An 11,153-nucleotide genomic window follows, 5' to 3' on the forward strand; every position below is an offset into this window, starting at 1 on the left:
ATAATCAAATCAGACAGCTTGAAATAAATGAACTTCTCAGGGGTTCATCAGTTTATAACATGAGAATCTGAGACAGTCTGAAGGAACTTCTATTTGAGCGTTTGATTAAGGAGGAAAAGAAAAGTTTCAAACTCAGAGCAGCCTTCAAAAATCTACATCTGTGTGTCTAAAACTCAGCAGTTCTCATTCTAGGATTCCACATAAATTCCAGATGTTTGTTGTGCATAAAGAGAGCAAACTTGATAGAATTGTATTCACAGACAGGTTGAACGTTGTTTGTTAGCAACCATTCATGATTGTGTCCCTAAAGCTCCTCACAATAGTTCAGGAGGAGAACAGATGTTCTGGAGGTTCACATCTTCTCCATCAATGTGCATGTGTTCTTCTCCACATGAAATCTCCTTCTGGAACATTCTCTACATGGAGAAACATCAGAAAGAGTTTAGAAATGAACTTCTTTCATTTGAGCTCAGAAAGGAAAAGACAAATATCTGCTTGTGACTTTGATAGAGTCAGTCTGTGGAAATGTTGGAGATCCAACTTTTCTTTGAGCAGGAAGAGGAAAACATTCTTTAGTTCCTGATCATCTCACAATGTTGTTCTAACATTTAACGTGTCAAAATGTTTCTCTGTCAATAAACAGCGTGTTAGAATGAGGAGTTCAGATGAATTCTGGAACATTCCTTTGATCACTGGAACAGCTTTGATTAGCAGAGAATGTTGTTTCCAGCAGCAATCTGAAGTCAGTTTACTTTGAAAACCACTAGAACATCTTCATCCATTCAATGTGTTCCTTTCTCCATCCAATCCTTCACAAAGACACATTTCCTCCTGTACAAATCCTCCTGTTCTTCCACATTGTAGCTTTGTGTGGACTGAAGTTCTGCTTCTAAAGCATTTTCCAGGAGAAGAACAGCTGCATGTGGAAATGGGATCATTTAAAGGATGGAAATGACATGTTAAAGAGAATGAGACAAAGATGAGGCGCTAAGGTAAAGCACAGATAATGTTCCTGTTTTCTAAAGTCATTTCATGGAACCATTCATTGTTTGTCCATCAGTGACATTCAAAGCCCCTCCTCTACTCATTTTACCACATCACCTTTTAGCATCAAATCACATCACAGTCAATCTGCTGGATTTTCTTCATCCATCCATGTGAAACACATCAAGAATCTGCTGGATAAATCCATCCTGAAATCCTTCCATTTCTGTCCTCAATATTCTACCAAATATCAAAGATTCCTTTGGAAGCAGATCTTCAAGGATTTTACATTTGATTTCCACCAATCAGAATGTTAGAAGTTTCCCTGTTCATCAGATTTTACTGATAGTTTCTCCAAATGTTTCAGCTCATTTTTACTGGAATATTCTGAAGTAAACTTTGTGTTTTCTGGTGAATGGATCAGATCTCACATTTAGTTTCAATCAAACCCTGAGGCTTCTGGAAAATACACACAGCTTTAAAATAATGTTGGATCATCTGCTGACTGTGTCCTTATTAAATGCTTTTAGACTTTCACTATTTTAACCCTCGTGTCGTTTTAAAGGTTGAAAATGTGGAAAATAATAAATATTTCCACAGAGAAACTTCTGATGTCCACATTTGAACATTTTTGGGACATTTTTGAACATTTTTTGGTGGAAAAAGAAGAAATGTTTCTAAGGAACATTCACATAAAAATCAACCAAAATCCAGTAAATTCTCTGGATTTTGGTTGATTTTTATGTGAATGTTCTTAAAGAAAATATCAGAAGTTTTACTGATAAATATGGAATCACTTTAGATATTTTTAGCATTTTTATGGAAGATTTTTACTCTTTTTTTTTAAATATAAGAATTTTCTTAAAAATTTTGGGGATTTTTTAAATGAAACTTTTCAGAGAAACTTTTGAGGAATTATTGGAATTTTGTTCCTGAAGGTTTTGAAAAATTTGCAGAAATTTTGGAATTTTTTTGCTGAATTTTTGGATTTTTTTCAGACAAGGAAACAATATTTTTTGGTGCCTGTGAATGAGGACAACAGGAGGGTTAAAGAAAGACTGTAGTCCAACACTGGTAGAACCACACAGAGCGGTAGAACTCAGTATAACACAGTAGAACTCAGCAGAACATTATTGAACTCAGCAGAACATTTTAGAACTGAACAGGTCACATGATCACTGGGAGATTTAAAGACAAGCTAACTTCTGATTTACTTCAGCCTTTCTCTTTTTATGAATGCAGCGTTTCAAGTAAGCATTAAATGAGAGAAAACATGAAGCACAAACCTCCTGTTCAGTCCTGCATCAGCTCCACCAGAGGGCGCCAATCACTGATCACTTCAATAAACATGGACATAGAAGACACATGAAGCAGCAGAAACAACTGGGTGTTTTCAACCATGAACTATAATGTGAATAAAAAGCTTTGACCTGCTCGGCTCCACTGGAAAAAATGCTCCTCTCAAAACAAGAAAAAAAAAACTTATTTCAAGGAACTTTAACTTTGAAATAAGTGAAAAAAATCTGCCAATAGAACAAGTGAAAATGTCTTGGTAAGACTTCTGGAAATAAGATCTGATATTTAGAATACTGAGATCTTAAAATTAGCTGGAAAACTTATTTGAAGCTCTATTTTACCAGGATTGTCAAGCTTAGGGGACTTAACCTTCCTGTTGTCCTCATTCATGGCACCAAAAAAATTTTGTTTCCTTGCCTAAAAAAATCCAAAAATTCAGCAAAAATAATTCTCCAAATTTAAAACATTTTGCAAAACCTTTAGGAAGAAAACTCCTTAAAAGTTTCCCTTAAAAGTTTTTTTTAAATCCCCAAATTTGGCAAGAAATAAATATTTTTTAAAAATCCCAAAATTCTGCAAAAAAAGCCTCAGATTTTAAAAAAGTTTGCAAAATCTTCAGGAAAAAATTCCTTAAAAATTTCCCTTAAAAGTTTTATTAATTTATTTTTAAATCCCCAAATTTGGCAAGAAATAAAAATTAAAAAATAAAAAATCTAAAAATTTTGCAAAAAAATTCAAAATTTATAATAACTTGCAAAATCTTCAGGAAAGAAACCCTTAGAAGTTTATCTTTAAAGATTGTTTTAAAAAAATCTCAAAATGTGGCAAGAAATAAAATCTAAAAATTGTACATATTTTCAAAAAATGAATAAAATATTTTAAAAAATCCTAAAAAAATATCTAAAGTGATTCCATATGTATCAGCAAAACTTCTAATATTTTCTTTAAGAACGTTCAGGAAAAAATCAACCAAAATCCAGCGACTGCTGGTTGATTTTTATGTGAATGTTGTAAAAGAAACATTTTTTTAATATTTCTTTTTTTTCCACCAAAAAATGTTCAAAATTTTCCCCCAAAATTTGAAAATGTCAAAGTTTTCACTGTGAAAATGTGTATTTTTCCCCCCACATTTTCAAACTTTAAAACGGGTCAATTTGACCTGCAGGACGACACGAGGGTTAAAACAAGATCATTTCAAGACTGTTTGACTTCACGAGATATTTTTGATGCATCGTCTTAAAACAAGTCCCTCCATCTGCTGAAATGTCACTTGTTAAGTGAATTTATCTTAAATCGAGTGGGATGAGACATTTAGACTAGAAATAAGACAAATAGACTTGATAAGATTTTTGCTCCCTCTCAGACGTGAATGTTTGTGGTTTTAACAGGACTAGTGGTACTAATGGGGGGTAAACTCCTTTTGTTTGTCTACTCTGTGGGGGCGGCTGGTTGAAGTGAATGTGAAATCAGGCTCAGTGGCCTGATGGCGAAGAACAAACGCGACGCTGTGGCCGAGCGCCGACACACTCGTTGTTGTTTTGTCCTCCTCTGCTCTTTGTCTGAAGGACTGAAGATCGTTGTTTGTCTCTGGGTCATTCGAGGACGGAACACTGGAGCTTTTCTTCCTCTGCACTGAGATAAACGGAGGAACACTGAGCGTCTCATCCACCATCGCCATCACACCATCACACCAGCGCCGAGGCCATCGGGGCGCCGCTCCACCAGCCCACCGTGTTCCTGCCAACACGCTAACACGCTAACAGCAGCAGGTTAAAAGCCAGCGGTCGCTAATCAGCAGCAAACAGCGTCCAGCTGAGACACAACTGTCAGAAAGTTGGACATGTTGACCTGAAGGAGACACAAAACTGTTTCAAAGAGACATAAAACCATCTCAAAGACATACGAAACTGCAAAAAGAGACGTAAAACTACAAAAAGAGATGCAAAACTACAAGAAGGGATACAAAACAACCACAAAGAGACACAAAACAACCACAAAGAGACACAAAACAACCACAAAAAGACACAAAACATCCACAAAGAGACACAAAACAACCACAAAGTGACACAAAACAACCACAAAGTCAAACAAAGCAACCACAGAGACACAAAACTACCTCAGTAAGATGCAACCCATCTTTAGTGCCAACAGTCGCAGCATGTGTTAGCATGCTAACGTTAGCTAGTCACCAGTAAACAGTGAACACCTGAAACTGCTGACCTGGTGGTGGAGGTACAGCGTTCTAAAGTATCTCTGAGGAGAACCTCTTTGTTGGAAGGAATATGGACTTTGCTCGGTGGTTCTGGAGGTTCTGCTCCATGTTCACGATCTGTCTCCTGTGGATCCTCAGGTCATGGTAACTAGTGAACTTCAGAGACAGCTGGACTTCTGTTGGTTCTGGAACAAGTTCTCCCTTTATGGAGATGCTGCTTCAGTTCTTCATGACTGCTGGGGAGTTACAGGTATTCTACCCCAGATCACTGATGGCCAATTTACCCCCTGAGGTGTTGGTTTTGTTGAACCTGTCTGAGCATTATGAGCTCCTGATCAGTGGCTGTAGACCCTCCTCTAGTTAGAGATGATGTTCCAGTTCTTCTCTCAAACCATCTTCTCTGTCCAGAAATGAAAACATCACTGTTCTAATGATCCGAGGTGGAACAGAACCTCACAACAGTCAGAACAACAATCAGATCAACCGTCACAACAACAGTCAGAACAACAATCAGAACAATGTTTGGAACAACAGTTATAACAACAATCAGAACAACAGAACAACAATCAGACCAACAGTCAGAACAACAATCAGACCAACATTCAGAACAACAATCAAACTACCAGTCAGAACAACAATCAGAACAGTCAGAACAACAATTGGACCGACAGTCAGACCAACAGTCAGAACAACAGTCAGACCAACAGTCAGAACAATTAGACCGACAGTCAGAGCAACAGTCAGAACAACAGTAAGAACAACAATCAAACCACCAGTCAGAACAACAATCAGAACAACATTCAGACTGACAGTCAGAGCAACAGTCAGACTAACAGTCAGACCAACAGTCAGAACAACAGTCAGATCAACAGTTAGATCAACAGTCAGAACAACAATCAGACCAACAATCAGATCAACAGTGGGAGTTGCTGGTGGTTGGGGTGAACGTAGGTGCCGCCCCTCACCTGTCCTCAGGTGTACAGGTGTTCCTATTAGACTCACTCAGTTCTAATGTTCTGGTTCTGGTTCTGTGACTTCATGTTTGAAGTGAGAACCAAACAAAGGCGGTGATTATTTCCCAGACTCCTCCTGGGGGGCGGGGCTTGACCGGGGTCAGTGCTGGGAGTGTTTGTGCGGAGCTGCAGTTACTGGAACTGCTGGAAGAGTCCGCCTGACAACAACAGTCTGAACTCTGCTGGATGTTTGTGCTCTGATTCCAGACGAGGTGAAGATGAAGCGCTCCCTGGGGATCTGCCTGCTGGTCTGCTCCACTCTGATCGGACTGGGTACGTTTGATTCTCACACAGTTAACACTCACAGCTTCTAATGATCAATGCTATCAATCAGAACCAGAGCAGCAAAAACATCTGGGATCATGATGTGTGCTAACGCTAACTAACAGCTTTAATAAGGAAAGATTTAGGAAACAGACATTAAACTGAAGCTCAGACTGGAGGTTTGTGCTGCTGAATTATTTCTGTGCATCACTTTGGGCTCATTAACAGCAGCTATTAAAGCAACCTTCAGCTCCTCTAACTCAGTGGTTCTCAACCCTGTTCCTCAGGACCCCATGTCCTGCATGTTTTAGATGCTTCCCTGCTCCAACACACCTGACTCAAATGATCAGCTCGTCATCAGGCTTCTGCAGAGGCTTGATGACGAGTTGATCATTTGAATCAGGTGTGCTGGAGCAGGGAAGCATCTAAAACATGCAGGACATGGGGTCCTGAGGAACAGGGTTGAGAACCACTGCTCTAACTGACCACAACCTCGTCAAACACTCATCTGTTCATCTGCTTTTCCTCTAAGCTCAGATTGAAGCCTGGCTCCTATTAAACGCTCATTCGTCAAAAAAATTAAAAACAGCTGCAGCCTCTGCAGTCGGTGCTTTCATCTGTTCGGTGTCAGATCCAACAGAACAATAGAGGTTTGTTGTGTCAGGATTTGTGGAGAACTCTATGTTCCTCATGCTGTTGGTTTCTGCTAGACGAGGACTTCAAAAAGCTTTTTCGTTTCCAATTTTAACCAGTCAGGATGCTTTGTGGCTGCTTGGAGTCGGTGCTTTTTTCTACAGGGACGGCTCCTGCAGTCGGAACACTCAGAACCCAGAAGTGGAACCGGACACAGAAAACATCAGAAAGCAGGACTGATGAAACGTCACAGGTCCGGTTCTACAGGTCTGCTGGGACAGACTCAGTTCTTTAGATGAACATTCTAAAATGGTCTTCGAGGCACTTTACCAAGGCAGCAGCTGGAACATCTTAAAGTTGGCAGCTTCCATTGTCGTATGTTATAGAACACTTTCACAAAATGGTGGTGGAACATCTGACCTCAACAGTCTGGGAATGATCCCCCCTCACAGAGATCCTGATGGTCTTTCAATGTTTTCAGAGTTTCCTGAGACAGACAGCAGAACATAGACACAAGACATATTTAAAAGTTGTTCAAGGTGTTCTACAAGGTTCCATTCTGGGGCCTGTTGATGTTGATCCTTCTCATAGAAAACGCTGTGTGAGTGGAACATCCACCTCTACGCTGACGACACCATGTTGTACCGAGCATTCTGCTGCTGAACTACAGATTACACAAGGTGAACATGAATGAGTTCTTAAAGACTGCTCAAAGGGAGACCCCTCAAATAGTTTAACGTTCTGTGGAAGTCCTAAAAGATCCCTCCATTGTGACACACATTCTTAGTTTCTTAAGAAGCCCCTTTCAAGATATCTTCGTGGACCTACGTGGTTCTGTTTTGATTATTATTTAAGTTAAAAAAAAAGTCAAATGTAAGAATGTCTGAGTTCCTTCCATGAGAACACACTAAATATTTTGGGTTCTAGACCGTTGTTGAGACAGAACATCTTGTTACAAAATGCCAACTCAGGATTTAACATTTTTGTCTGTTTTCTAAAGTGTAATAGAGATAACGAGAACCATCGTTAGTAGCAGGTCTGAAGCAAGGAACTCCAACAAAGGTAAAGAGAACTTTAAAGAACCACATTAGGTTTGTGAGGAACCATCTGTTAAATGAGGCAGTTCTTTAATTCAATTCAATTCAATTTTATTTATATAGCGTCAATTACAGTCAAATCATCTCAAGACGCTTTACAGAACCCATATGCCTGACCCCCAGAGCAAGCCCAAAGGCGACAGTGACAGGGAAAAATTGGAATAATTGGTGATGCAGTTCCTCCAGCTGATCCGAGAAAAGGTGTACAAGCTGAAAATTCAAAGTTTGCTGAGGATTTGAAACTCCTAGCAGCTCTGTTGGTTCAGTACTGTTGAACATTCTGACCATGTGGTTCTACAGGTGTTGGTTCTACCTGGTCTCTAGAACAATTCATGCTTTCTGTGTCTGCAGGCGTATATTCCATCATACAGTCTGTACTGTAGAATGGTCTGACCGTGCCAGACTACTTGGTAGTACATGTAGAACTTTGTAGAACCGATAAACTGGTTCAAAGCTCCACAGTTACTCTAGAACCCGATGTGTTCTGTGTTTCAGGGTCGGCCATTCGCTGCTACAGCTGTAAGGACTACACAGCCAGCTGCTCCAAACAGCGAGACTGCAGCTACGACGACGCCTGCCTCACGCTCAATGAGAGAGGTACCGTCACCCGTTCCCTACAGAACCTCGGGTTCTTACTGTCAGTCCTGAAAGAACCAGAATGTCAGGCTGAGGCCCAATGATTGTGTTGTTGTTGTCGTTGCTGCAGGTGGGATGACCTACCGCCAGTGTCTCAAGTATTCAGACTGCGAGTACAGCCGACTGGCCCAGATGTTCCCCCAGGTACCGTCGTCCTGCAGTTTGAACCCTGGTCCAGATGGTCCTCTGTTTATCTTCAGTTTATTTTCAGTTATTGTTCAGTTTATCTCCAGTTTATCTCCAGTTTATTTCCAGTTTTTCCTCAGTTTCTCTCCAGTTTCTCTCTAGTTTATTTCCACTTTATCTCTAATTTATCTCCAGTTAATCTTTGGCATATCTCCAGTTTATCTATAGTTGATCTCCAGTTTGTCTTCAGTTTATCTCTATTTTATCTCCAGTTTATCCTCAATTTATCTCCAGTTCATTTCCATTTTTTTTCCAGTTTATCTCCAGTTAATCTCCAGTTTTTCTCCAGTTTATCTCTAGTTTATCTTCAATTTATCTCTAGTTTATCTGATTTGTCTGCAATTTATCGCTAGTTTATCTGCAAGTTATCTCTAGTTTATCTCCAGTTTATCTGGAGTTTATTTCCAGTTTGTCTCGAGTTAATCTTCAGTTTATCTCCATTTTATCTCAAGTTTATTTCCAATCAGTCTCTACTTTATCTTTAATTTATGTTCAGTTTATTTCCAGGTTTTCTCTAGTTTATCTCCAGTTTATTTCTAATTTATTCTCAAATTATCTCCAGTTCATCTCCAGTTTATCTCCAGTTTATCTTTAGTTTACCTCCAATTTATCTGAAGTTTATTTCCAGTTTATCCCCAGCTTATCTGTAGTTTATCTCCAGTTTATTTCCAGGTATTCTCCAGTTCTTTCTAGCTTATTTCCAGTTTATCTGTAGTTTATCTCCAGTTTATCTTCAGTTTGACAGAAGTCTTGTTTCCTCTAAAGTTTCCTGAACCTTTAGCTGTTTTTCAGGTTCCAGATGTTTAGAACTGTTCGGGTCTCCATCCCGTTTGGTGAACCGATTCTAGGTTCTGATGGTTCCGTTTGTGCTGGTTCTGCTGTATTGATCACTGATGGATTCTGATGTTATTGATCGTTTCCAGGTGTCCAGCTTCACCTTCAAGTGCTGCAACTCTGACCTGTGTAACTCCGCCCCCTCCTCTGCGGCCAGCTCTGTGATTGGTCTGCTGGCCTCGGTGCTGGTCATGTGGTGGTGCGTCCACTGAGGGCCCGGCGGCGCCCCCCGGTGTTCACCTGTAACAGCAACAGCTACTCTAACGGAGTTATGGATCACACCACAGCTAACTGATCACCCATCAATCACTCTGATCACATTCACACACAGCAATAAAGGCTCTGATTGGTCGATCTGATGAATATTTATTTCTGATTATTGATCCAGGGAAAATTTTCTTCTTTCAGTCTGGCGGATGAAAAAGATGAAGCTTTAAAATGTGTAATTTCTGTATTTGAATGATTGTTTTTGGAGGAAAAACTTCCAGCTAAAATGTAACTGAAGTCAAATATTCCATAAATATTTGTTATTTCTGTTAGAGTTTGTCCTGTTGTGTGTTCGCTGTTTCCTGAGGAGCACAGGAACACTAAGTTTATTCATGAATTGCAGATCAGCAGCTTTACCTGCAGAAACCTGGACGATAAAACGTCCATCGCTCTTTAACTGGGTTTGAACCGACCGCTGACCTGGAACCAGCTTCGCCTGCCTGTAAATGACTTTCAATAAATAAAGCTTTCAAAACGGAGCCCAAGTCCACTCACTGCATCTGTAACACAAATAAATGATCACTTAAAACTGGTAAATATGTCCTGGTAGAGTTTTATACAGTCATGTTTTACAGTGTAGTAGTGTAGCACTTTTTATATTCATTAGTTTTACAGTGCAGTAATGCACTTATTTCTACAATCATGTTTTGAAGTGCAGTAGTGTAGTATTTTTTATATTCATGAATTTTACAGTGCAGCAGTGTAGCATTTTTCATATTAATATTTTGCAGTGCAGTAGTGCAGCTTTTCTACAATCATGTTTTGCAGTGCCGCAGTGCAATAGTTTTATATTCATGTTTTACAGTGCAGTAGTGCAGTTTTTCTACAGTCACATTTTACAGTACTATAGTGTAATATTATATTATTTTTTTACAGTGCAGCAGTGTCGTATTTTCAATAGACATGTTTTACAGTACAGCAGTGCAGTTTTTTCTACAATCATTTTAGTGCACTAGTGTAGTATTTTTCATCTTCATGTTTTACGGTGCAGTAATGTAGTACTTTTCGTATTCATGTTTTACAGTGCAGCAGTGTAGTATTTTCTACAATCATCTTTACAAGTTCACAGTCATGTTTTACTGTGCTATAGTATTTTTTAACAGTGCTGTAGCGTCATATTTTTAGCCATGTTTTACAGTGTAATGCTGCAGTATTTTAGTACTGTAGTATTTTTACAGTGCTGTTTTGTAGCACTTTTAGCCATGTTCTACAGTACTGTAGTATTTTTACAGTGTAGTTCTGTAATATTCTTAGCCATGTTTTACAGTGCTGTAGTATTTTTACAGTGCGTATCTGTAGTGTTTTTAGCCATGTTGTATAGTACTGCAGTATTTTTATTTCACTTTTACAGTGTATATCTAGTATTTTTTATTTTACAGTGTATATCTGTAGTTATTTTTACAGTACTGTTGTATTTTTATTTTTTACAGTGTACATCTGTAGTATTTTTGCCATATTTTACAGTACTGTAGTATTTTCACAGTACTGTAATATTTTTTTATTTATTTTTACAGTGTATGTCTGTAGTATTTTTATTACAGTATTATAGTATTTTTACAGTGTATATCTGTGTGTAACCCGACACTTTCCAGGAAACGCCCAATAATGTGCAAACTGCGCTGTTCTTCCGGGTGTGTGACGTCGCTGTCTATCAAGGTTTTTGTGATAAACAGGAAACTATTGGAAGCTGTCTTCCAAAATAAAACTGTCGTAATAAAAGCCCGTATTATT

At 38.9% G+C, this 11,153-nt stretch overlaps 1 protein-coding gene and 1 long non-coding RNA gene across 2 annotated transcripts; one reads left to right on the top strand and one right to left on the bottom strand.

Annotated features, from left to right (window-relative positions):
* Positions 1 to 14: 14 nt before the first annotated feature.
* LOC127532131 (uncharacterized) lies at positions 15 to 3,040 on the bottom strand. The gene is made up of 2 exons (XR_007939391.1): positions 2,271 to 3,040; positions 15 to 416 (listed from the first exon to the last, which is right to left on the bottom strand). It is a non-coding gene; the product is annotated as an uncharacterized LOC127532131 (long non-coding RNA).
* Positions 3,041 to 5,651: 2,611 nt separating this feature from the next.
* On the top strand, positions 5,652 to 9,901 carry LOC127532130 (CD59 molecule (CD59 blood group)). The gene is made up of 4 exons (XM_051943097.1): positions 5,652 to 5,778; positions 7,995 to 8,096; positions 8,206 to 8,279; positions 9,245 to 9,901. Exons 1-4 carry the CDS (start codon positions 5,724 to 5,726, stop codon positions 9,365 to 9,367), a joined length of 354 nt encoding a protein of 117 aa, XP_051799057.1. The 5' UTR covers positions 5,652 to 5,723; the 3' UTR covers positions 9,368 to 9,901.
* The last annotated feature ends 1,252 nt before the right edge of the window (positions 9,902 to 11,153 follow it).

This window comes from Acanthochromis polyacanthus, chromosome 22 (assembly GCF_021347895.1).
Source record: "Acanthochromis polyacanthus isolate Apoly-LR-REF ecotype Palm Island chromosome 22, KAUST_Apoly_ChrSc, whole genome shotgun sequence".
Taxonomy (NCBI): domain Eukaryota; kingdom Metazoa; phylum Chordata; class Actinopteri; family Pomacentridae; genus Acanthochromis; species Acanthochromis polyacanthus.